The 25,871-nt window shown below is 67.4% G+C and overlaps 1 protein-coding gene across 1 annotated transcript in view; it reads left to right on the forward strand.

Annotated features, from left to right (window-relative positions):
- Positions 1 to 856: 856 nt before the first annotated feature.
- The window catches only part of L1CAM (L1 cell adhesion molecule), a 32,617-nt gene continuing 7,602 nt past the window's right edge, over positions 857 to 25,871 (forward strand). The window contains 24 exon segments of the mRNA XM_032094831.1: positions 857 to 960; positions 3,903 to 4,006; positions 4,440 to 4,454; positions 4,721 to 4,826; positions 5,381 to 5,444; positions 5,446 to 5,566; positions 7,134 to 7,256; positions 8,179 to 8,349; positions 9,433 to 9,544; positions 10,648 to 10,832; positions 11,790 to 11,921; positions 12,611 to 12,754; positions 13,806 to 13,917; positions 13,998 to 14,164; positions 15,474 to 15,633; positions 17,220 to 17,344; positions 18,801 to 18,902; positions 19,918 to 20,115; positions 20,757 to 20,827; positions 22,226 to 22,451; positions 23,034 to 23,152; positions 23,848 to 24,082; positions 24,498 to 24,620; positions 25,598 to 25,771. Of these exon segments, the coding sequence (XP_031950722.1) occupies positions 911 to 960; positions 3,903 to 4,006; positions 4,440 to 4,454; positions 4,721 to 4,826; positions 5,381 to 5,444; positions 5,446 to 5,566; positions 7,134 to 7,256; positions 8,179 to 8,349; positions 9,433 to 9,544; positions 10,648 to 10,832; positions 11,790 to 11,921; positions 12,611 to 12,754; positions 13,806 to 13,917; positions 13,998 to 14,164; positions 15,474 to 15,633; positions 17,220 to 17,344; positions 18,801 to 18,902; positions 19,918 to 20,115; positions 20,757 to 20,827; positions 22,226 to 22,451; positions 23,034 to 23,152; positions 23,848 to 24,082; positions 24,498 to 24,620; positions 25,598 to 25,771 (3,139 nt within the window). The 5' untranslated portion in view covers positions 857 to 910.

Raw genomic sequence — 25,871 nt, forward strand, 5'->3', positions numbered from 1 at the left:
TAAAGGTGTCCCCCCAAATTGGGGGTCTCGAGGGGGCGTGTCCATCGTTTAATTCCTGGGGGAGGGAGGGGGGGTTGGGGGTCCCCCCGAATTCCCAACGAATTGGGGTGGGGGGAGGGGAGGGGGGAGGCTCCCCTCTGTTTGTTTTGGTTCTCTCCCCCCCCCCCCGTCCGCCCCCTGATGACGTCAGACCCGCCCCCTCAGTGACGTCACCGCGGGGAGGGGGGGCCGGGGGGATTTTTGGGGGGCCCTTGGGAAGGGGTGGGGGGGAAATTCCCGGAATTCCAAGGCCCTGATTGCCGGGAATGGGGAGGGTGGGGGGGGCGGCCACAGTTCCAAATCCCACCCTCCCCTCCCCCACAAACGGCAGGAGGGGCCCGGAAATGGGGGGGGGGGGGTCCCCAGGGGGGGTCCCCAACACCCACAGGAGGTCCTCAAGTGTTTGGGTCCTTTTCTCTCCCCCCCACCCCCAAATTTTGGGGTCTCTTCCCTGAGGTGACCCCAATACAGGGGGGCTCAGCCCCACCCCGGGGATCCCAGATATTTGGGGGTGGGGTCCCCGTTACCCCCCGAAATCGGGGGTCTCGCACATTGGGGAGGGGGGTGGGCGTCTCCTTCTTCTTCCTCCCTCCCCAAATTAAGACCCCGATACCCCAGGGGGGGTCCTTTTCCCCCCAAATTGGGGCTCTCACCCCTCCAATGGGGACCCAACCCCCCCCTCGGGGCTCCCTTCCCCCCCAGCCGGGGGTCGCACCCCTCCGAGGGGGGACCCCATGACCCCGGGGGGACCCTCGGGGGTCCCTTCCCCGCCGCCCCCCGCCCAGGGTGTGGCCGGGGGGGCGTGGCCGAGGCGCGGGGGGCGTGACCGAGGGGGCGTGGCCTGGCGGGGGGCGTGGCCTGCGGGCGGATTATGTCAACCCCGCGGCAGCCGCAGCCCCGAGCTGGGAGCGGCAGGAGCAGGTACGGCCCGGGGGGCTCCGGGGGGGATTTTGAGGGGGTCTCCGCTATTGCGGGGGACGCCGCAGACCCCGGAGGTTCCGGGCCGGGGGGCGCCGAGGGCGAGGAGCGGCTCTGGGGGGGTCCCGGGGGGCTGCTTTGAGGGGATGGGGAGGGGGGAAAGGTGGGGCTGGGGGGGGTTTAGGGGGTCTGGGGGCGTTATTGGGGGGTGGGAGGGGGTGACGATGGGGCTGGGGGTTTAAAGAAGGGGCTGGGAGGGGCTTAAAGTGGGGTTGGGGGCTTTGGGGGGGGTCTATGGGGTCTCTGTGGGGCTGAGGCAGGGGGAAAGAGGGGCTGGGGGTGTCCATAGGGGGCTGGGAGAGGTAAAGATGGGGCTGGGGGCTTCTGGGGTTTGGGGAGGGGGTCTCTGGGGTGGTTATATGGGGCTGGGCAGACGTGAGGGAGGGTCGGGAGGGTCCATATAGGGCTGGGGAGGGTAGAGGTGGCTCTATAGGGTCTCTGTGGGGTTGGGCCAGGTGGGTCTGGGGGCTTGTTAGGGGTCGGGGGGCTTCTGAGAGGGTTATAGGGTGTTTATATGGGGCTGGGCAGAGGTAAAGGGGGATCTATAGGGTCTGTGGGGGGCTGGGCAGAGGTAAAGGGGGATCTATAGGGTCTGTGGGGGGGCTGGGCAGAGGTAAAGGGGGATCTATAGGGTCTGTGGGGGGGCTGGGCAGAGGTAAAGGGGGGTCTATAGGGTCTGTGGGGGGCTGGGCAGAGGTAAAGGGGGATCTATAGGGTCTGTGGGGGGCTGGGCAGAGGTAAAGGGGGATCTATAGGGTCTGTGGGGGGCTGGGTGTGAGCTCCAGGTGGGTCTCAAGGTGCTACGTGAGGCTGGGCAGAGGCACAGGTGGTTCCATAGGGGATCTATAGGGTCGGACCGGGGGGCACAGGTGGTTCCATAGGGGATCTATAGGGTCGGACCGGGGGGCACAGGTGGTTCCATAGGGGATCTATAGGGTCGGACCGGGGGGCACAGGTGGTTCCATAGGGGATCTATAGGGTCGGACCAGAGCATACAGGTGGTTCCATAGGGCCCGGCCGAGGGGCGCAGGTGCTTCCATAGGGTCGGACCGGGGGGCACAGGTGGCTCTATAGGGGCTCCATAGGGTCGGACCGGGGGGCACAGGTGGCTCTATAGGGTCGGGCCGAGGGAAAGGGGGGGTTTGGGGCCGGCTGGGGGGGCTGGGATTGAGGGACAGCTGAGGCTGGGGGGGTCTGTGGGGCTGGGCGGGGGGAAAGGCGGCCCTATAGGGGCTCTATAGGGGGCTGGGCGGGGGGAAAGCGGCTCTGTGGGGAGGGGGCTCCTTCCCCAGGCGGGAGGAGCGGCGGGGCCGGGGCTGGGGGTCCTGGGGGGGCTCTGGAGGGTCGGGGATGAATTTAGGGGAGGCCCTGGGGGGGTTTTGGGGCGTCGGGATTGAAGGAAAGGGATCCTGGGGGGGCCCCGAGGGGGAGGCGCTGCCTTGGGGAGGGGGCTCGGGGGTCTTTTGGGGGCAGACACCGAGTGGGGAGGGGGAGTCAAGGGGGCTCTGGGACCTTGTTTTGGGGCGGTTGGGGGGGGTTTTGGGGGTCTCCATAGGGCCCAGGAGCTCATGGGGGGAGGGGCTGGTGGCTCAGTGGGGTCGCTGTGGGGACAGGGATTTTGGGGGGGGGGGGTTCTATCGGGTCCCCAACAGCCGCGGGGGGTCTCTGTGGGGTTCTCTGTGGGGCTCTCTGTGGGGCTCTCTGTGGGGTCTCTGTAGGGTCCTTGGCGTCCAACAGATGGGTGGGGTCGGCGGGGGGGGGGGGGGAGCGGCCCCGTCACCCCGCGCGCCCCCCCCGCCCCCCTGAGGGACCCCCGGGGCCGGGAGGGGCCCGGGTGGGGCCGAGGGGGGGTCCCGGGTGGGGAGGGGGGGGGGAGGGGCGGCCCCAGGGCTCCCCCCCCCTCCCCCCCCTCATTTCCCTACAGGTGCCCGGGCCCGCCCCTCCCCCCGCGCGCATCACCTGGGGCCAGGGCGGGGAATTTGGGGTTTTTTTGGGGGGGGGGTCCGCGCGCTCGGGACCCCCGGGTGAGGGTGGGGGATGAAGGGGGAGGGGGGGGGCACCCCAGGGCCGTCCCAGCGCCCTCCCCCAGGAATTTGGGGTCAACAAGGGGCCCCTTGTTCGCGCCGGGGCCGCCCCCGCTTCCGGCCGGGCGGGGCCGGGGGGGTCCCGGGGACGCCCAAATCCTCCCGGGGGGTCCCAAATTCTTCCGGGGGGGGTTCCCAGATCCTTCCGGGGTGGGGGGGGGGGTCCCCGGATTCCCGGCTCCTCCCGGGAAGGGCGGGACCAGCAGCGCCTGGAGCCTCCCGGGGTGGGGGGGAACAGCCCGGGGGGGTTTTTTTTGGGGGGAGGGAGTCCCCAGATCCCCCCGGGGGAGGTTGGGGAGTGAGGAGGGGGTCAGGGGGTCCCCAGCCGCACACGAAGGGGGGTGTGGGGGGGTTGAGGGGATCCCCGGCTGCACGCGGGGGGTTTGGGGGGGGTCCCCAGACCTCCGTGCCCCCCCCCCCGGGATGTGTTGGGGGTCCCAGACCCCCACGGGGGGGGTTTAGGGGGGGTTTGGGGGGGGGCTTTTGGGGGTCCCGGCCCCGCGGGCGCTGTCCCAGCCCCGTCCCTGTCCGTGGTGCTGAATTGGGGGTGGGGGGGCGGGGCCGGCTGGCTGAGGTGGGGGGGGGGGTCGCCGGCGGGGGGGGGGGGGTCGCTCGCCAAGGTGACAGGGTCCCCTCATTAGGCGTTGCCATGGAAACGGGCGCATCCGCGGGGGGGGGGGGGGGGGGGGCCGCGGTGGCCGCCACACAATGGAGCCGGGGGTTGGGGGGTCCCGAGCTGCCGGGGGGGGGGTTGAGACCCCCCTAAATCACCCCGTGCCCCCCCGCCGCCCCCTCCCGCAGGGCCCCCGCCCCGGCCATGGCGCTGCCCCGGGGGCTCGGCCTCGTCCTGCTGCTGCTGCCGCTGCTGGGGGGGCGCAGCGCCGCCATCGTCATCCCCCCCGAGTGTGAGTGGGGGGAGGGGGGCGCCGGAATTTGGGGAGGGGGGGGCTGTGGGGACCCCCCCCCACTGCCTGCACGGAGACCCCCGCACCCCCCTCCCCCCCCCGCACGAGGACGCTTCGCACGAGGACCCCCCCCCCTCCCTCAATTCACAGCCTTGACCGTGGATCTCCCCCCCCCCCTTCCGCCACGGGGACCCCCCCTCAATTCATCTCCTCGCACGTGGACCCCCCCCCACATCGGAACGCCTTTTACCCCCTCTTTTTTTTGAGGACCCCCCCGTACGAGGAACCCCCTGCACGCCCCCCCCCCCACCTTGCACGAGGATCCCTCCCCCTCCCCCCCCCCCCCCCGCCTCGCACGGGGGTCCCACGGGAGACCCCTCCCCACCCCGCTCACGCTGTGTCTCTCCCCCCTGTGCCCCCCCGGATGGTGCAGATTCGCTGCACGAGCGTGAGTTTGGGGGGGTCTGGGGGGGCTGGGGAGGGTCCGGGGGGGGAGGGTCTGGGAGTGTTGGGGGGGGGGCTTTGAGGGGGTGTCCGTGGGGCTGGGGGGGGGTCTCCGTGGTCACCCCGAGGTGCCCAGGGTGGTGTCCTGCGGGGTGCTGGGGAGGGGGTCCGGGCTCTTCAGGAGTTTTTTGGGGGGCTCCGAGGGGGTCTCGGGGGTGTCTGGCGGGGGGGGGGGGGGTCCCAGCCGCTGTCCCCTCCCCCCCCCCGCAGTCCAGCAGCCCCCCGAGCTGACGGAGCAGCCCCCGGAGCAGCTCGTGGTGTTCCCCAGCGATGACGTCGTGCTCAAGTGCGCGGCCACCGGGAACCCCCCGGTCGAGTGAGTGTCCCCCGGTGCCCCCCCCGTGTCCCCCCGGTCGAGTGAGTGTCCCCCGGTGTCCTCCCCGTGTCCCCCCGGTGTCCCCCCGGTCGAGTGAGTGTCCCCCCCATGTCCCTCCGTGTCGCCCCCGTCGTGTGAGTGCCCCCCTCGGTGCCCCCCCCGCTCACCGGGTGCCCCCGATGCCCCCCCCCCCCATGCCCCCCGTCTCCCCCCGTGCCCTCCCGGTGCTTCCACGCTCACCGGGTGCCCCCCCGTGTCCCTCCGTGTCGCCCCGGTCGAGTGAGTGTCCCCACCCGGTGCCCCCGGTGCCCCCCGGTGCTCCCCCACTCACCGGGTGCCCCCCGTGCCTCCCCGGTTCCTCCCCGCTCACCGGGTGCCCCCCGTGTCCCCCGTGCCCCCCTGGTGCCTCCCGGTGCCCCCCGTGTCCCCCGTGCCCCCCCCGGTGCCTCCCGGTTCCTCCCCGCTCACCGGGTGCCCCCCGTGTCCCCTCGATGCCCCCCGTGTCCCCCCCGGTTCCTCCCCGCTCACCGGGTGCCCCCCGTGTCCCCGCGCAGGTTCCGCTGGACGCGCGAGGACCGCCCGTTCTCGGCGGAGCTCCCGGGGGTCTCGGTGTCCCCGGGGGGGGGGGACCTTGGTCATCAACGCCAGCCTGGCCGGGCGGCTGCAGGGCCGCTTCCGCTGCGCCGCCACCAACGCGCTGGGGACAGCGCTGTCCCCCGAGAGCCGCGTCATCGCCGAGAGTGAGACCCCAGCCCCAAAAACCCCCCAAAAATCCCCCAAACCCCCCCATGGGGACAGCGCTGTCCCCCGAGAGCCGCGTCATCGCCGAGAGTGAGACCCCAGCCCCAAAAACCCCCAAAAATCCCCCAAACCCCCCCCTGGGGACAGCGCTGTCCCCCGAGAGCCGCGTCATCGCCGAGAGTGAGACCCCAGCCCCAAAAACCCCCAAAAATCCCCCAACCCCCCCCATGGGGACAGCGCTGTCCCCCGAGAGCCGCGTCATCGCCGAGAGTGAGACCCCAGCCCCAAAAACCCCCAAAAATCCCCCAAACCCCCCCATGGGGACAGCGCTGTCCCCCGAGAGCCGCGTCATCGCCGAGAGTGAGACCCCAGCCCCAAAAACCCCCCAAAATCCCCCAAACCCCCCCGTGGGGACAGCGCTGTCCCCCGAGAGCCGCGTCATCGCCGAGAGTGAGACCCCAGCCCCAAAAACCCCCCAAAAATCCCCCAAACCCCCCCATGGGGACAGCGCTGTCCCCCGAGAGCCGCGTCATCGCCGAGAGTGAGACCCCAGCCCCAAAAACCCCCCAAAATCCCCCAAACCCCCCCGTGGGGACAGCGCTGTCCCCCGAGAGCCGCGTCATCGCCGAGAGTGAGACCCCAGCCCCAAAAACCCCCAAAAATCCCCCAAACCCCCCCATGGGGACAGCGCTGTCCCCTGAGAGCCGCGTCATCGCCGAGAGTGAGACCCCAGCCCCAAAAACCCCCAAAAATCCCCCAAACCCCCCCGTGGGGACAGCGCTGTCCCCTGAGAGCCGCGTCATCGCCGAGGGTGAGACCCCAGCCCCAAAAAACCCCCCAAAAATCCCCCAACCCCCCCCATGGGGACAGCGCTGTCCCCTGAGAGCCGCGTCATCGCCGAGAGTGAGACCCCAGCCCCAAATCCCCTGAGCCCCCCAAATCCTGGGAACCCGACCCCGAATCCCCTGAGATCCCCAAACCCCCTGGGTTTGTGCTGTCATGACCGAGAGTGAGACCCCCGACCCCCCCCCAAAAAAAGGCGGGAATCCCCCCCCAACCCCCCGAATCCCCCCCAAACCCCGGGACCCCCACCCCCAAACCCCCTGAGCCACTGGGACCCCCCCACCCACTGAACCCCCGGCACTCCCCGACCCCTCAGCACCCTCCAGATCCCCCCCGGGGTGACCCCAAACCTGCCCTGGGATCCCCTGAGCCCCCCCCCAAACCTGCCCTGGGGTCCCTTAAACCCCCCTGGGAGCCCCCAGACCCCTCGCTGTGCCCCCAACCCCAATTTCCCTGTCACAACCCCTCACCCAAAACCCAATTCCTGGGGGGTCCCTGGCTGCTTTGGGGGGCGGGGGGTGCCCCCAAATGTGGAGGCCGTCTGGAGGGGTGGAGGGATGTCCCAAATATGGGGGTCCCTGGAGGTTTTGGGGGGGGTCTCTGGCTGCTTGGGGGTCCCTGCCTGGTTTGGGGGGGCAGAGGGAGCCCCCAGCCCGAGGTTGCCTGGCTGTTTTCGGGGTTCCCCGGCGGTTTTTGGGGTGCTGCAGCCGCTGTGGTCCCCAGACACGCCGCAGTGGCCCAAGGAGAAGGTGACACCGGTGGAGGTGGAGGAGGGAGACCCCGTGGTGCTGCCCTGCGACCCCCCCAAGAGCGCCGTGCCCCCCAAGATCTACTGGCTCAACAGCCGTGAGCGAACGGGGCTGGGGAGGGGGCTCATCCTGCACCCCATTGTCCCGCTGTACCCCCAAAATCCCCCCCGACACCCCCAAAATCCTCCCCGACACCCCACTGAACCCCCCAAGTTCACGGGACCCCCCCCCTTCACCCCCATAACACCCCCTGACACCCCCAGCCCCCCCTGCACCCCCCCTGCGTCCCAGCCACGTTTCGGGGTCCCCCTGACCTGGGGGTCAGCCTGGGGCAGGACGGGGCCGCGTTTTGGGGTCCCCCTGGATCGTGCAGAGTGCGGACCAGGCTTAGGGGCAGCTTTCGGGGACCCCGGGGCCGGTTTGGGGTCGCGTTTTGGGGTCCCCATCCCCCCTTTTCCCTGAGCAGGGATCACGTGGGTCAGCGTGGGGCGAGTTTGGGGTCGGGTTTTGGGGACTCCCCGAGCACGGGGCCGGTTTGGGGTCGCGTTTTGGGGTCCCCATCCCCCCTTTTCCCTGTGCAGGGATGGCGTGGGTCAGCGTGGGGCGAGTTTGGGGTCGGGTTTTGGGGTCCTCTGACCCCGGGACATGTTTGGGGTCGGGTTTTGGGGTCCTCTGACCCCGGGACATGTTTGGGGTCGCGTTTTGGGGTCCCCATCCCCCCTTTTCCCTATGCAGGGATGGCGTGCGTCAGCGTGGGGCGAGTTTGGGGTCGGGTTTTGGGGTCCTCTGACCCCGGGACATGTTTGGGGTCGGGTTTTGGGGTCCTCTGACCCCGGGACATGTTTGGGGTCGCGTTTTGGGGTCCCCATCCCCCCTTTTCCCTGTGCAGGCATCGCGCGGGACGCGCGGCTCAACCCGGGCCAGGACGGGGCCGGTTTGGGCTCAGGTTTTGGGGACTCCCCGAAGCCGGGGCAGTTTTGGGGTCACTTTTTGGGGTCCGCGTGGCCCCTTTCCCGCAGGGATCGTGCACATCGCGCAGGACGCGCGGGTCAGCATGGGGCAGGACGGGTTCCTGTACTTCGCCAACGCGCAGGTCGGGGACAGCCACCCCGACTACATCTGCCACGCGCACTACCTGGGACCCCGCACCATCATCCAGAAGGAGCCCCTGGACCTGCGCGTCACCCCCAGTGAGCGCGGGGAGACCCCCGCCCCCAAATCCCGCGGGGATCCCCCCCCCACCCCCGCAGGCGCTGCTGCGGGAACCCCTTTGTTCCCTCCCCAGGGAATCCCACCCTCAAATGGAGCGGTGGGACCCCCAGAGACCCCCCCCCCAGGGACCCCCGAAACCCACCTTAAAATCATGGAGGGGGGGTGGGACCCCCAGAGCCTCCGTCGGGATCCCCAAGTTCCCCAGGGGATCCCCAAAGGAGAAGCTGTGGGACCTCCTCAATTCTGTCCCCAGGGAATCCCACCTTCAAATGGAGCAGTGGGACCCCCAGAGACCCCCCCCAGGGACCCCCTCAGGGACCCCCGAAACCCACCTTAAAATCATGGGGAGGGGGGGGGGTGGGACCCCCAGAGCCACCCCCTGAACTCCCCAAGTTCCCCAGGGGATCCCCAAAGGAGAAGCTGTGGGACCCCCTCCGTTCCCTCCCCAGGGAATCCCACCTTCAAATGGAGCAGTGGGACCCCCAGAGACCCCCCCCCAGGGACCCCCTCAGGGACCCCCGAAACCCACCTTAAAATCATGGGGGGGGGGGGGCGGGGGGGGTGGGACCCCCAGAGCCACCCGCTGAACTCCCTAAATTCCCCAGGGACCCCCCAAAAGCGCAGCTGTGGGAGCCCCCAAATCCCTGGATCCCACCTTAAAATCATGGACGGGGGTGGGACCCCCAGAGCCCCCCCGGGACCCCCCCCAGTTCCCTCCCCAGGCCTCCCCCCCTCTTAAAATTGTGGGATGGGACCCCCAGGGCCCCCCCAGGGACCTTCCAAAGACCCCTCAGTGAAGCCCCCAAATCCCTCCCCAGGGATGCCCCCCACCCTCCAGCACCCCCAAAACCGCCCCCCCCCCTACCCCAGAGAGCCCCCCCCCCCACTTTGGGATCATCCCCCTCCCCAAAAACCCCCTGGAGACCCCACCCCCACCTGGGGAGGGGGTTTTTAGGTGGGGGTCTTCAGCCATGAGGAGCATCCCTGGGGTTTGGGGGGGGGTCCCCAGGAATTTGGGGGGGTTCTGGGGGGGGTCTCTAACCCCCCCTCTCCCCCCGCAGGTAACTCGGTGCAGTCCCGGCGGCCCCGCCTGGTGGTCCCGAGGGACCCCCAACCCACCCACGTGGCGCTGAGGGGGGGGACCCTCGTCCTTGAGTGCATCGCCGAGGGGCTGTGAGTGAGGGGGGGGCTTGGGGGGTCCGGAAGCGTCCTGGGGGGGGGGCCCGAGGGGGGTCCAGAAGGGTCCTGGGGGCTCTGGGAGGGTCCTGGAGGACATCAGAGAGGTCCTGGAAGGGTCCTGGGGGGTCCAGGAGGGTTCGGGGGGGAGTTCTGGGGGTCCCTGGGGTATCCCAGGGTTATCCCGGGATTATCCCGGGATTATCCCGGTTTTGATCCGCCCCTCCCCCCCCATGCACCCCCACACCCTGGGGGTCCCTGGGGGTGTCCCGGGGGGTCTCAAAGGGTATCCCAGGGAATTCCAAGGATGATCCCGGGGTAATCCCCGACCCCCCCGCGCCCCCCCAGCCCCACGCCCTGGGTGTCCTGGCGGAGGTTGAACGGGCCTGGGGGTTCCGGGGGGTATCCCAGGGAATTCCAGGGATTATCCCGGTTTCTCCCGTGCCCAGCCCCACGCCCTGGGTGTCCTGGTGGAGGCTGAACGGGCCGGGGGGGGTATCCCAGGGTATCCCAAGGAATTCCCGGGATTATCCCGGGATGATCCCGGTTTCTCCCGTGCCCAGCCCCACGCCCTGGGTGTCCTGGCGGAGGCTGAACGGGCCTGGGGGTTCCGGGGGGGTCCCGGGGGGTATCCCAGGGTATCCCAAGGAATTCCAGGCATTATCCCGGGATGATCCCGGTTTCTCCCGTGCCCAGCCCCACGCCCTGGGTGTCCTGGCGGAGGTTGAACGGACCTGGGGGTTCCGGGGGGTATCCCAGGGAATTCCAGGGATGATCCCGGTTTCTCCCGTGCCCAGCCCCACGCCCTGGGTGTCCTGGCGGAGGTTGAACGGGCCTGGGGGTTCCGGGGGGTATCCCAGGGAATTCCAGGGATTATCCCGGTTTCTCCCGTGCCCAGCCCCACGCCCTGGGTGTCCTGGCGGAGGTTGAACGGGCCTGGGGGTTCCGGGGGGTATCCCAGGGAATTCCAGGGATTATCCCGGTTTCTCCCGTGCCCAGCCCCACGCCCTGGGTGTCCTGGCGGAGGTTGAACGGGCCTGGGGGTTCCGGGGGGTATCCCAGGGAATTCCAGGGATTATCCCGGTTTCTCCCGTGCCCAGCCCCACGCCCTGGGTGTCCTGGCGGAGGTTGAACGGGCCGCTGCCGCCGGGCCGGGCCGTGCTGGACAATTTCAACAAAACGCTGCGGCTGCGGGACGTGTCCGAGGCCGATGACGGCGAGTACGAGTGCGCGGCCGAGAACGGGCACGGCACCGCCCGCCGCAGCCACCTCGTCACCGTCGAGGGTACTGGGAGGCACTGGGAGGCACTGGGAGAGCCGGGCGGGGCCGGTGGAGCGGGAGTTCAAGGGAGCGGGAGGCGCTGGGAGGCACTGGGAGGAGGATTGGAGGCGCTGGGATGGGCACTGGGAGGCACTGGGGGTCCCGGCCGGGGGTTCCCTGACTCCCAGTATCCCCCAGCGGCCCCGTACTGGGTGCGGGAGGAACTGGGAGGCGCTGGGGCAGCACTGGGATGCGCTGGGGCGGCACTGAGATGTACTGGGGCGGCACTGGGGATCCCGGCCGGGGGTTCCCTGACTCCCAGTATCCCCCAGCGGCCCCGTACTGGGTGCGGGAGGAACTGGGAGGCGCTGGGGCAGCACTGGGATGCGCTGGGGCGGCACTGGGATGTACTGGGGCGGCACTGGGGATCCCGTCCGGGGGGTCCCTGACTCCCAGTACCCCCCAGCGGCCCCGTACTGGGTGCGGGCGGCACTGGGATGCACTGGGGCGGCACTGGGATGCACTGGGGCGGCACTGGGATGTACTGGGGCGGCACTGGGGATCCCGACCGGCGGGTCCCTGACTCCCAGTACCCCCCAGCGGCCCCGTACTGGGTGCGGGCGGCACTGGGATGCAGTGGGGCGGCACTGGGATGTACTGGGGCGGCACTGGGGATCCCGGCCGGGGGGTCCCTGACTCCCAGTACCCCCCAGCGGCCCCGTACTGGGTGCGGGAGGAACTGGGAGGCGCTGGGGCAGCACTGGGATGCGCTGGGGCGGCACTGGGATGTACTGGGGCGGCACTGGGGATCCCGTCCGGGGGGTCCCTGACTCCCAGTACCCCCCAGCGGCCCCGTACTGGGTGCGGGCGGCACTGGGATGCACTGGGGCGGCACTGGGATGCACTGGGGCGGCACTGGGATGTACTGGGGCGGCACTGGGGATCCCGACCGGCGGGTCCCTGACTCCCAGTACCCCCCAGCGGCCCCGTACTGGGTGCGGCGCCCCCAGAGCGGGGTGTTCGGGCCGGGGGAGACGGCGCGGCTCGACTGCGTGGTGGGCGGCAAACCCCGGCCCCGAATCGCCTGGAGCCTCAACGGGGTCCCCCTGGAGGGTAGGGGGCTCCTGGGGGGCTGGCGAGGGGATCGGGGGGGGGTCGGGGGTCCCTTGGGGGGTGTTGGGGTCTCTAACGGGTGGGGGAGGGGCTTGTGGGGGCGTTTGGGGTCCCTGGGAGGGTCCTCAGTGGGTGGGGGAGGGGGTTTGGGGGTCTCTTGAGGTGCGTTGGTGTCCCTGAAGGTTTGGGGGGGGTCCTTGGGGTTGTTTTGGTGTCCCCGGGTGGGTTTTTGGTGTCCCTGTGGGGGTTTTTGGTGTCCCGGGTGGGTTTTTGGTGTCCCCGGTGGGTTTTTGGTGTCCCCAGGTGTTTTTTGATGTTCCTGGGTGGATTTTTGGTGTCCCGAGTGGGTTTTTGGTGTCCCGGGTGGATTTTTGGTGTCCCCAGGTGTTTTTTGATGTTCCTGGGTGGGTTTTTGGTGTCCCGAGTGGGTTTTTGGTGTCCCGGGTGGATTTTTGGTGTCCCTGTGGGGGTTTTTGGTGTCCCGGGTGGGTTTTTGGTGTCCCCAGGTGTTTTTTGATGTTCCTGGGTGGGTTTTTGGTGTCCCCAGGTGTTTTTTGATGTTCCTGGGTGGGTTTTTGGTGTCCCCGGGTGGGTTTTTGGTGTCCCCGGGTGGGTTTTGGTGTCCCCGGGTGGGTTTTTGGTGTCCCGGGTGGGTTTTTGGTGTCCCGAGTGTCGCTGTCCCCCCGCAGAGGTGCCGGACTCGGGCCGCCGGGTGCTGCGGGACGGGGCGCTGGTTCTGTCCCGCCTGGAGCCCAACGACTCGGTGGTGGCCCAGTGCGAGGCCACCAACAGCCACGGGCGGCTCCTGGCCAACGCCTTCGTCTACGTCGTGGGTGCGTCACCCCCTGGGGACCCCCGAGACCCTCCTGGGACCCCCCCCAAAATCCACTCGCACCCCTCGGGATGCTCCAAAATCCCCGGGACCCCCCCCAAAATCTGCTCACATCCTCTCCACTCCACCCCCCAGGACCCTCTGGGAGCCCCAAAATCTGCTCGCACCCCTCGGGATCACCCAAGACCCCCCAAAATCCGCTCATCCCCAACCCCAGGACCCTCCCTAAACCCCCCAAAATCCGCTCATCCCCCCGGGACCCTCCTGGGAACCCCCAAATCCACTCACACCCCACAGGATCCCCCAAAATCCCCCAAGTTCCGCTCACCCCCTGCCCGGGACCCCCAAAATCCGCTCACCCCCAACCCCAGGACACCTCGGGACCCCCCCCCAAAAACCCAAATCCCCTCCCCCCCCCGCGTTTCCATGGGCAGCCGGAGCATCCCCAGGCAACCGTTGCCACGGCAACGGCAGGGCAAGGGGTCTGGTTTCCATGGCAACGGCCGCGTTGCCCTGGTGGTGACGTTGCCATGGTGACAGAGTTGCCGGGGTACGGCTGTGGTACCCACTGCTGCGGTGTCTCCATGGCAACCATCCCCCCCTTAGCAACAGCATCCCCGTGGCAACCGGCAACACCTTAGCAACCGTTCCCATGGCAACACGGCCACCACCACCACCCGCCTGTCACCATGGCAACCTGGCTCTCCGGTGGTTGCTATGGCAACCAGCCTTATCAGCCGGGGGTACCCGTTGCCATGGCAACAGCAAGGATGCGCAGGGCGTGGATTTGGGGTCCTGGGCAGGGGGGGGTTTTGGGGTCCTGGGGCGATCAGAGGGGGGGGTTTGGGATCCGGGGGGGTGTCCCTGGTGACCCCAACCCCCCCCGAGCCGCGGGTGAGGATCCCAGGGTGCGGATTTGGGGGCCCGAGGAGGGATTTGGGGGCCCGGGGAGGGATTTGGGGGCCCGGGGAGGGATTTTAATCCCCGTGGGTGATCGGGGTGGGGATTTGGGGATCCCGGGGGGGGTCCCTGACCACCCCAAACCCCCCCAGAGCTGCCGGTGAAGATTCTGACGCCGGACGAGGCCTCGTACGCGGTGGTGGAGAACCAGACAGCGTTCCTGCACTGCCGCGCCTTCGGGGCCCCCGCGCCCACCGTGGAGTGGTGAGAGACCCCCCGGAGCCCCCTCCAAGTGCCCCAAATTGCCCCAAATGCCCCCTGCAAGCTCTGTTTGCCCCCTCCAGGCTGAGCCCGGCGCTGGAGCCGGCCCTGCAGGATGACCGCGCCTTCGGCTTCACCAACGGGACGCTGCGGCTGGGCCCGGCCGCGCCGGGGGACCGGGGGGTCTTCACCTGCCGCGCCCACAACGGCCACAGCAACGCCAGCGTCACCGCCCGGCTGGACGTGCGAGGTGACGGGACCCCCCGAGCCCGGCCCGGGACCCCCTGAGCCCGGCCCGGGACCTCCTGATCAAACCCCAGCACCCCCCTGAGCCCGGCCCGGGACCCCCTGAGCCCGGCCCGGGACCTCCTGATCAAACCCCAGCACCCCCTGAGCTCGGCCCGGGACCCCCCGAGCCCAGCCCGGGACCTCTGAGCCCGGCCCGGGACCCCCGAGCCGAGCCCGGCCCGGGACCCCCGAGCCCAGCCCGGGACCTCCTGATCAAACCCCGGGACCCCCTGAGCCCGGCCCGGGACCCCCTGAGCCCGGCCCGGGACCTCCTGATCAAACCCCAGCACCCCCCAAGCCCAACCCGGGACCCCCCTGAGCCCGGTCCGGGACCCCCCTGAGCCCGGTCCGGGACCCCCCTGAGCCCGGTCCGGGACCCCCCTGAGCCCGGTCCGGGACCCACTGAGCCCGGTCCGGGACCCCCCTGAGCCCGGTCCGGGACCCCCCTGAGCCCGGTCCGGGACCCTCCTGAGCCCGGTCCGGGACCCACTGAGCCCGGTCCGGGACCCCCCTGAGCCCGGCCCGGGACCCCCCTGAGCCCGGTCCGGGACCCCCCTGAGCCCGGCCCGGGACCCTCCTGAGCCCGGTCCGGGACCCACTGAGCCCGGTCCGGGACCCCCCTGAGCCCAGCCCGGGACCCCCCTGAGCCCGGCCCGCGACCCCCTGAGCCCGGTCCGGGACCCCCTGAGCCCGGCCCGGGACCCCCCTGAGCCCGGCCCGGGACCCCCCTGAGCCCGGTCCGGGACCCACTGAGCCCGGTCCGGGACCCCCCTGAGCCCGGTCCGGGACCCCCCTGAGCCCGGTCCGGGACCCACTGAGCCCGGTCCGGGACCCACTGAGCCCATCTCAGGACCCCCGAGCCCAGCCCGGCACCCCTCGAGCCCAGCCCGGGACCCCCTGAGCCCACCTCAGGACCCCCTGAGCCCCTTCTGGGACCCCCTGACCAAACCCCGGCACCCCCTGAGCCCACCTCAGGACCCCCTGAGCCCAGCCCGGGACCCCCCGAGCTCCTTCTGGGACCCCCTGCCCCCCATCCGGGACCCCCCGAGCCCACCCCGGGACCCCCTGAGCTCCTTCTGGGACCCCCTGACCCCACCTCGGGACCCCCTGATCAAACCCCCTCCTCACCCCCTTTCCCCCCCAAACCCAGCGGCCACACGGATCGAGGTCCCCCCCCGCCCAGAGCTTTCCCGGATTCCCCCAAACCCCTTCTGGGACCCCCAAATCCCCTCCAGACCCCCCTCCTCACTCCCTTTTCCCCCCAAACCCAGCGGCCACGCGGATCGAGGTCCCCCCCCAGAGCGTCACGGCCAAGAAGGGCGAGACGGTGACGTTCACCTGCGGGGCCACCTTCGACCCCAGCCTGGTGCCCCGCGGGGTGCTCTGGCTGCGGGACGGGGACCCCGTGCTCGAGAGCCCCGACAGCGACAAGTGAGGGGGCTTTGGGGGTCCCAGGAAGGGTTTGGGGATCCCAGGAAGGGTTTGGGGGGGGTCTCTGGGCGTCTCAAGAATGATTTGGGGATCCCAGGAAGGGTTTGGGGGGGTCTCTGGGGGTCCCAGGAAGGGTTTGTGGGTCCCAGGAAGGGTTTGGGGGGGTCTCTGGGGGTCCCAAGAAGGGTTTGTGGGCCCTAGGAAGGGTTTGGGGGGGTGTCTCTGGAGGTCCCAGGAAGGATTTGGGGGTCCTAGGAAGGGTTTGGGGTCCCAGGAAGGGTTTGGGGGGAGTCTCTGGGGGTCCCAGGAAGGGTTTGGGGGGGTCTGTGGGGGGTCCCAGGAAGGGTTTGGGGGTCCCAGGAAGGGTTTGGGGTCCCAGGAAGGGTTTGGGGGGAGTCTCTGGGGGTCCCAGGAAGGGTTTGGGGGGGTCTGTGGGGGGTCCCAGGAAGGGTTTGGGGGTCCCAGGAAGGGTTTGGGGTCCCAGGAAGGGTTTGGGGGGGGTCTCTGGGCGTCTCAAGAAGGATTTGGGGATCCCAGGAAGGGTTTGGGGGGGTCTCTGGGGGTCCCAGGAAGGGTTTGTGGGTCCCAGGAAGGGTTTGGGGGGGTCTCTGGGGGTCCCAAGAAGGGTTTGTGGGCCCTAGGAAGGGTTTGGGGGGGTGTCTCTGGAGGTCCCAGGAAGGATTTGGGGGTCCTAGGAAGGGTTTGGGGTCCCAGGAAGGGTTTGGGGGGAGTCTCTGGGGGTCCCAGGAAGGGTTTGGGGGTCCCAGGAAGGGTTTGGGGGGGGGGTCTCTGGAGGTCCCAGGAAGGGTTTGGGGGTCCCAGGAAGGGTTTGGGGTCCCAGGAAGGGTTTGGGGGGGTCTCTGGGGGTCCCAGGAAGGGTTTGGGGGGGTCTGTGGGGGGTCCCAGGAAGGGTTTGGGGGTCCCAGGAAGGGTTTGGGGTCCCAGGAAGGGTTTGGGGGGGTCTCTGGGCGTCTCAAGAAGGATTTGGGGATCCCAGGAAGGGTTTGGGGGGGTCTCTGGGGGTCCCAGGAAGGGTTTGTGGGTCCCAGGAAGGGTTTGGGGGGGTCTCTGGGGGTCCCAAGAAGGGTTTGTGGGCCCTAGGAAGGGTTTGGGGGGGGGTCTCTGGAGGTCCCAGGAAGGATTTGGGGGTCCTAGGAAGGGTTTGGGGTCCCAGGAAGGGTTTGGGGGGAGTCTCTGGGGGTCCCAGGAAGGGTTTGGGGGGGTCTGTGGGGGGTCCCAGGAAGGGTTTGGGGGTCCCAGGAAGGGTTTGGGGTCCCAGGAAGGGTTTGGGGGGGGTCTCTGGGCGTCTCAAGAAGGATTTGGGGATCCCAGGAAGGGTTTGGGGGGGTCTCTGAGGGTCCCAAGAAGGGTTTGGGGTCCCAGGAAGGGTTTGGGGGGGTCTCTGGGGGTCCCAGGAATGGTTTCGGGGTCCCAGGAAGGATTTGGGCGAGCTCAGGAAAGGTCTGGGGGGTCCTGGACGAGTCTGGGGGGTCCCCGAGGTGATTCGGGGAGGGGGACGGAGGATCCCAGGAAGGGATTTTTTTGGGGGGAGGGGTCCCTGATGTCACCCCGAGCTCCCCCCCCAGGTTCTCGGTGGCCGGGGACACCCTGACGGTGGCCGGGGTGGACTACGGGGACCAGGGGCGGTTCCGGTGCCGCGCCTGGACCCAGCTGGACGCGGCCGAGGCCGAGGCCGAGCTCAGGGTCGTGGGTGAGACCCCAAAAATTGGGGCAGGGGGAAAGGGGGGCGGGGACCCCCGGAATTGGGGAGGGGGGTGAAGCCCCAAACATTGGAGAGAGGACCCCAAAAATTGGGGCAGGGGGAAAGGGGGGCGGGGACCCCCGGAATTGGGGAGGGGGGTGAGGCCTCAAAACTTGGGGAAAGGAGGGGGGCAGGACCCCAAAAATTGGGGAGGGGGGAGTGAGGGACCCCCCCCCCCCCCCAAAATCGTGCTGGGGGGGCTCGTGGTGGGCACTGGGGGGGGGTTCCAGTGCCTCCAGTTCTGCCCCAGTTCCGCCCCAGTTCCGCCCCAGTTACCCCCAGCCCCCCCAGTCGCCCCCAACCCCTCATTTTTCCCATTTCTCCCATTATTTTTCCATTTTTCCCCCCAATTTCCCCCGTTTTTTCCCATTACTCCCCCATTGCTTTTCTCATTGTTTCCCCCATTATTCCCCCATCGTTTTCCCCCGTTTTTTCCATTATTCCCCCCATTATTCCCCCCATCATTTTTCCCGTTTTTTCCATTATTTTTCCATTATTCCCATTATTTCCCCCATTGTTCCCCATTTTTCTCCCAATTTTCCCCAATTTCCCCCATTATTTCCCCCATTATTCCCCCGTTGCTTTTCCCATTTTTTCCATTATTCCCCCATTATTCCCCATTATTCCCCATTCTTCTCCCAATTTTCCCCCAATTTTTCCCCCAATTTCCCCCATTTTTTCCCCATTATTCCCCATTCTTCTCCCAATTTTCCCCCAATTTCCCCCATTATTCCCCCATTGCTTTTCCCGTTTTTTCCATTATTTTCCCATTATTCCCATTATTCCCCCCATTATTCCCCCCATTTTTTTCCCCGTTATTCCCCCATTGCTTTTCCCATTCCCCCCATTGTTTCCCCCATTATTCCCCCATCATTTTCCCCGTTTTTTTCATTATTCCCCCCATTATTCCCCCCATTATTCCCCCCATTATTCCCCCCATTATTCCCTCCATTATTCCCCCCATCATTTTTCCCGTTTTTTCCATTATTTTCCCATTATTCCCATTATTTCCCCCATTGTTCCCCATTTTTCTCCCAATTTTCCCCCAATTTCCCCCATTATTTCCCCCATTATTCCCCCGTTGCTTTTCCCATTTTTTCCATTATTCCCCCATTATTCCCCATTATTCCCCATTCTTCTCCCAATTTTCCCCCAATTTTTCCCTCAATTTCCCCCATTTTTTCCCCATTATTCCCCATTCTTCTCCCAATTTTCCCCCAATTTTCCCCATTATTCCCCCATTGCTTTTCCCGTTTTTTCCATTATTTTCCCATTATTCCCATTATTCCCCCCATTATTCCCCCCATTTTTTTCCCCGTTATTCCCCCATTGCTTTTCCCATTTCCCCCATTATTTCCCCCATCGTTTTTCCCGTTTTTCCCATTTTTTCCCCCATTTTGCCCAGGCCGCCCGGGCCCTGTGCGGGACCTGCAGGTGCTGGAGGAGGGCGAGCGCCAGGTCCGGCTCCGCTGGACCCCGGGCGAGGAGCACAACAGCCCCGTGGAGAGTGAGGGGGGCTCCGGGGGGCTCGGGGGGGTCTGGGGGGGTCCGGGGAGGGAATTTGGGGAAATTGGGGGGGTCCCGGGGGGGTCCCGGGGGGTCTGGAAGCATCAGGAGGGAGCTCAGGGCTCTGGAGTTGGGGAGTCCTGGAGGGGTCTGGGGGCTTTGAGGGCTCCTGGAGGGGTCTGGGGGCTCCGGGGGGCTTTGGGAGGGTCCGGGGGGGATTTGGGGAGGGATTTTGGGGAAATTGGGGGGGTCTCGGGGGGTCTTGGGGGGTCTGGAAGCATCAGGAGGGAGCTCTGGATTTGGGGAGTCCTGGAGGGCTCTGGGGGCTTTAGGGGGGGGGGGGTCCAGGGAGGGTTCTGGGGTGGGAATTTGGGGATTTTGGGGATTGGGGTCCCCCTGACCCCCCCCGAGTTCGTGGTGGAGCAGGAGGAGGAGGGGGTGGGGATTTGGGGGTTTTGGGATTTGGGGATTTGGGGGTTTTGGGATTCCGGGTTTTGGGATTTGGGGATTTGGGATTTGGGGATTTGGGATTTGGGGGTTTGGGGGTTTTGGGATTCAGGGTTTTGGGATTTGGGGATTTGGGATTTGGGGGTTTTGGGATTTGGGGATTTTGGGATTCGGGGTTTTGGGATTTGGGGGTTTTGGGATTCAGGGTTTTGGGATTTGGGGGTTTTGGGATTTCAGGGTTTTGGGATTTCAGGGATTTGGGGATTTCGGGGTCCCCCTGACCCTTTTCTCCTCCCCCCCCCCCAGAGTTCGTGGTGGAGCAGGAGGAGGAGGGGATTTGGGGGTTTTGGGGATTTGGGGGTTTTGGGATTCAGGGTTTTGGGATTTCAGGGATTTGGGGATTTCGGGGTTCCCCTTGACCCTTTTCCCCCCAAATTTGGGGATTTGGGGGTTTTGGGATTTGAGGATTTGGGGATTTTGGGATTCAGGGTTTTGGGATTTGGGGGTTTTGGGATTTCAGGGATTTGGGGATTTCAGGGTCCCCCTGACCCTTTTCTCCCCCCCCCCAGAGTTCGTGGTGGAGCAGGAGGAGGGGATTTTCTCCGCGGGCCGCTTCGAGGAGCGCCTGACGGTGCCGGGGGGGCAGCCCTGGGCCGTGCTGGCCCTGTCCCCGTACGGCCGGTACCGGTTCCGGGTGCGGGCGGTCAACGGCTACGGCCAGGGGGACCCCAGCACGCCCAGCGCCGCCATCAGCACCGCCCCGGCCGGTGAGTGACCCCAAAAATATCCTAAACACCCCCAAAATCCCCTAAATACCCCCAAAATCCCCTAAATACCGCCAAAATCCCATTAAGCACCCCCGAAATCCCATTAAACACCCCAAAATCCTATTAAACACCCCCAAAATCCCACTAAACACCCCCAAAATCCCATTAAGCACCCCCAAAATACCCTAAACACACCCAAAATACATTAAACACACCCAAAATCCCACTAAACACCCCCAAAATCCTATTAAATACCCCCAAAGTATCCTAAACACCCCCGAAATCCCCCTAAACACCCCCAAATACTCTAAACACCCCAAAATCCCATTAAATACCCCCAAATATTCTAGACACCCAAAAAAATCCCATCGAATACCCCAAAGATCCCATTAAATACCCCAAAAATACCTGAAATCCCCCCAAATCCCATTAAAAACCCCATAAAGACCCCCAAAACACTCCCCAAATCCCCCCAAAACCCGTCAAACCCCCCCCAAAAAGAAGAAAAAGAAGAATTTTTTCGGGGTTTATGGGGGTCTCTGAGGCCCCCCAGAAGGTCCCGGAGGATTTGGGGGGGGTCCCCGAGGATTTGGGGGGGGGTCCCGGAGGTTTTGGGGGGGTCCCTGACCCTTTTTCCGCAGCCCCTGAGCGGTACCCGATGGGGGTGAAGGGGGAGGGGAACGAGACCAACAACCTGGTGATCACCTGGCAGGTACGGGGGGCTCGGGGGGGATTTGGGGGGCTCAGAGCAGGTTTGGGGGGGCTCGGGGGAGATTTGGGGTGGATTTGGGGGGGCTCAGAGCAGGTTTGGGGGGGTTTTGGGGGGGCTCAGAGCAGGTTTGGGGGATTTGGGGTGGATTTGGGGGGCTCAGAGCAGGTTTGGGGTGGATTTGGGGGACTCAGAGCAGGTTTGGGGTGGATTTGGGGTGGATTTGGGGGGCTCAGAGCAGGTTGGGGGGGTTTGGGGGTGGATTTGGGGGGCTCAGAGCAGGTTTGGGGTGGATTTGGGGGGCTCAGAGCAGGTTTGGGGTGGATTTGGGGGTGGATTTGGGGGGCTCAGAGCAGGTTGGGTGGATTTGGGGGGCTCAGAGCAGGTTGGGGGGGTTTGGGGGTGGATTTGGGGGGCTCAGAGCAGGTTTGGGGTGGATTTGGGGGTGGATTTGGGGGGCTCAGAGCAGGTTTGGGGTGGATTTGGGGGGCTCAGAGCAGGTTTGGGGTGGATTGGGGTGGATTTGGGGGGCTCGGAGCAGGTTGGGTGGATTTGGGGGGCTCAGAGCAGGTTGGGGGGGTTTGGGGGTGGATTTGGGGGGCTCAGAGCAGGTTTGGGGTGGATTTGGGGGGCTCAGAGCAGGTTTGGGGTGGATTTGGGGTGGATTTGGGGGGCTCAGAGCAGGTTGGGGGGTTTGGGGGGTGGATTTGGGGGGGCTCAGAGCAGGTTTGGGGTGGATTTGGGGGGCTCAGAGCAGGTTTGGGGTGGATTTGGGGTGGATTTGGGGGGCTCAGAGCAGGTTTGGGGTGGATTTGGGGTGGATTTGGGGGGGCTCAGAGCAGGTTTGGGGTGGATTTGGGGGGCTCAGAGCAGGTTTGGGGTGGATTTGGGGTGGATTTGGGGGGGCTCGGAGCAGGTTTGGGGCGGCTCTCGGGTATTTGGGGTGGTTCGGGACAGGTTTGGGATTGGGGAGGGGCTCGAGGGGGTCTGGGGGGATTCGGGGCAGATTTTGGGGATTCCCGAGGGGTTTGGGATGAGTTTTGGGGGGCTCGGGGCACTTTTTGCGGGGGGGGGGGTGTCTCTGGCAGCCGCGGTTCCGGGTCCGGCGGCCGGGGCTGGGTTTGGGGTTTCAGAGCTCGGTTTGGGGGTTCGGGGCTGGTTTTTGGGGTTCGGGGCTGATTTTGGGGTTCGGGGCTGATTTTGGGGTGCTCTCCGCCCCCCCCCCGGGGACTGCAACGGCCCCGAGCTCCGGTACCGGGTGCAGGGACCGGGGTGGGGTGGGGCTGGATTTAGGGCTGGATTTAGGGCTGGATTTAGGGTCCCTATTTAGGGCGATATTGGGGATATTTGGGGGGCTCCGAGGGTGATTTTTGGGGTGCTCTCTCCCCCCCTCACCTCCAGCCGCTGCCCCCCGGGGACTGGAACGCCCCCGAGCTCCGGTACCGGGTCCAGTGGCGGCCGCTGGAGCCGGTCCGGGGCCACTGGCACGAGGACACGGTGGGGGCCCCCCCCTTGGTGGTCCGGGACACCCCAACTTTCAGCCCCTACGAGATCCGGGTCCAGGCGGTCAACGAGGCCGGGAAGGGCCCCGAGCCCCCCCTGGTCATCGGCTACTCCGGGGAGGACCGTGAGTTTTGGGGAACCCCCCCCCAAAAAAAAATAAACCCCACTGGGGAAAGGGGGGAAAGGAGAGACCCCAAATGTGGGGGGAGAAAAGGGGGGGATCCCAAATTTGGGGGGGGTGCTGGGAGAGGCAAATTGAGGGGAGACCCCAAATCTGGGGGGGGTGGGGGGAGAAAAGGGGAGGGGTCCCAAATTTGGGGGTGCTGGGAAACCCAAAGTTGGGGGGGATTCCAAATTTGGGGGTGCTGGGAGAGGCAAATTGAGGGGAGACCCCAAATCTGGGAGTTTTGGGAGCGGCAAGGTTGAGGAGAGCCCAAATCTGAGGGGAGACCCCAAATCTGGGAGGAGACCCCAAATCTGGGCGGAGACCCCAAATCCGGGGGTTCCGAAAGCCCCCAGGGCTGGGCAAACCCCAAATTCTGGGGGTCACCCCAAACCCGGGGCTGCATTTTGGGGGTCCCCCCCTCGAATCCCCCACCCGGGGGGGGTTTACAGCGCCCTGATTTGGGGGGGATTTGGGGAAGGGGTCCCTCTCTGGGGGGGGGGGTCCGGGGGGGCTCACGCCGCCCCTCCCCCGCCCCCCCAGTGCCCCTGGTGTACCCCGAAAATGTGGGGGTGGAGATCCTGAACAGCACCAGCGTCCGGGTCACCTGGAGCCTGGGGGGGGCCCCCCGGGACCTGCGGGGGCACCTGCGGGGCTACCGGGTAAGGGGGGGCCGGGGGGGGCCGGGGGGGGGCTGCTCGAGGTGGTTTTGGGGGGTCTGGGGGCTCCCGGGAATGGGGGGGGGGGCGCTTTGAGGCGATTTTGGGGGGTCTGGGGGCTCCCGGGAATTGGGGGGGGGGCGCGCTTTGAGGCGATTTTGGGGGGTCTGGGGGCTCCCAGGAATGGGGGAGGGGGGAGCGCTTTGAGGCGATTTTGGGGGGTCTGGGGGCTCCCGGGAATTGGGGGGGGGGGGGGCGCTTTGAAGCGATTTTGGGGGGTCTGGGGGCTCCCGGGACTGGGGGGGGGGCGCTTTGAGGCGATTTTGGGGGGTCTGGGGGCTCGGTTTGAGGCAGATTTAGGGGGTCGGGAGGGTCCTGGGAATTTCGGGGGGGGGGGATTTGAGGTGATTTTGGGGGGGTCCCATCTGCCTGGGGGGGCTGGGGATGTGGGGGGGGGGCGTTTCGAGGGTTTTTTGGGGGGGGGTCCCACCGCCCCCTCCTCACCTTTTGGGCTCTCCTGAAGCTGTGGGGTGCGGGAACAACTCGGGGCATTTTCGGGGGATCCTGACCCCCCCGACCCCCTCCCCCAGTTGCATTTTGGGGGCTCCTGGGGCTGTGGGGACAATTTGGGGAATTTTTTGGGGGTGGGGGTGGGGGATCCCGACGCCCCCTCCTCACTTTTCCCCCCTCCCCCGCAGGTGCTGTACTGGCGTGAGGGGTGGGTGGGGGAGCGCTCCCGGCGCCAGGCGCCCCCCCCCGCGACCCCCGGGCCCCCTCCCCAGCCGGGGGTGCTGACGGTGCCGGGCGAGGCCAGCGGGGCGGTTTTGGGGGGGCTGCACCCCTGGAGCCGCTACCGCCTGCAGGTGCTGGTGTTCAACGGGCGGGGGGCGGGACCCCCCAGCGCCGAGATCCGCTTCCACACCCCCGAGGGAGGTGAGACCCCCCCCCCTCCCAATCCCGAACCCCAAAATCCGCACCTCAAAAATCCCCCTCGGGACCCCAACAAGAGAAATCGGCACCCTAAAATCCCCCCCCCCCCCCCGCCATGGAGGGTAGAAAGTGAAGCTGGGGCAGCAAAGTTGCCCTGAACCCCAAAATTCTGTTCTGGGACCCCAAAAACTGCACTCGGGACCCCAAAACCTTGTGATGGGACCCCAAAATCCACCCCAGGGGACCTCAACCTCCCCCCGAGACTCCTCAGCTCCACCCGGGGGACCCCAAAATCCACCCCAACCCCCCCGAGACCCCAGCCCGCGGCCCTCCCCCCGCCCCCAGACCCCTTCCCGGCGCTCCCCCGTCCCCATTTGGGGGGGATTCGGGGGTCCCTGACCGCCCCCCCCCCCCCCAGTCCCGGGCCCCCCCGAGGAGCTGCGCGTGGAGCGGCTCGGGGACACCGCGCTGGGCCTCGAGTGGCGGCGGCCGCGCCACCCCAACGGCGTCCTGAGCGGCTTCCTGCTCCAGTACCGACTGGGTGCGTACTGGGAGCGCTGGGAGGGGGTTAGGGGGCGCTGGGAGGTACTGGGAGTGAGGTATGGGAGCGCTGGAGGGCACTGGGAGGCACTGGGAGTGGGGTATGGGAGCACTGGGGGGCACTGGGAGGTACTGGGAGTGGGCTCTGGGAGCACTGGGAGCGCTGGGAGCGGGTTCTGGGAGCACTGGGAGGTACTGGGAGGGGGCTGTGGGAGCACTGGGAGCGCTGGGAGCGGGCTGTGGGAGCACTGGGAGCGCTGGGAGCGGGCTGTGGGGGCGCTGGGAGCGCTAGGAGGGGGTTCTGGGAGCACTGGGAGGTACTGGGAGGTACTGGGTGCGGGCTGTGGGAGCACTGGGAGGTACTGGGAGCGGGCTGTGGGAGCACTGGGAGCGCTGGGAGCGGGCTATGGGAGCACTGGGAGGTATTGGGAGCGGGCTGTGGGAGCACTGGGAGCGCTGGGAGCGGGTTCTGGGAGCACTGGGAGGTACTGGGAGGGGGCTGTGGGGACACTGGGAGCACTGGGAGCACTGGGAGGTACTGGGAGCGGGCTCTGGGAGCACTGGGAGCACTGGGAGCGCTGGGAGCGGGCTGTGGGGGCACTGGGAGCACTGGGAGGTACTGGGAGCGGGCTGTGGGGGCACTGGGAGCACTGGGAGCACTGGGAGGTACTGGGAGGGGGCTGTGGGGACACTGGGAGCACTGGGAGCACTGGGAGCACTGGGAGGTACTGGGAGCGGGCTCTGGGAGCACTGGGAGCACTGGGAGCACTGGGAGCGGGTTCTGGGAGCACTGGGAGGTGCTGGGAGCGGGCTCTGGGAGCACTGGGAGCACTGGGAGCGCTGGGAGCGGGTTCTGGGGGAGCTGCGGCTGTTCTGGGGTTCCTTCGGGGCCGTTCCGGGCTGGTTTTTGGGGGAGTTTGGGCTGTTCCGGGCGGGGTTTTTTGGGGTTCCCTCGGCATCCGCGACCCCTCCCCGCAGAGAACCAGACCGAGGGGGGGTTCCCGTACGAGATCTCCTTCCCCCCCGGGACCCTGAACACGACCCTGGCCCGGCTGGAGCCGCGCGGGCGGTACCGGCTCGAGCTCCGCGCCCGCACTCGCCACGGGCCCGGCGCGCCCCTCGTGCGCCTCGCCAGCCTCGCCCCCGAGCCCGGTGCGCAGCCCGAAAACCGCCGGGAGGGACCCCAAAAACCGCCGGGAGGGACCCCGAAAACAGCCGGGAGGGACCCCGAAAACTGCCGGGAGGGACCCCG

This window comes from Corvus moneduloides, chromosome 34 (genome assembly GCF_009650955.1).
Source record: "Corvus moneduloides isolate bCorMon1 chromosome 34, bCorMon1.pri, whole genome shotgun sequence".
In the NCBI taxonomy this organism is placed as follows: Eukaryota; Metazoa; Chordata; class Aves; order Passeriformes; family Corvidae; genus Corvus; species Corvus moneduloides.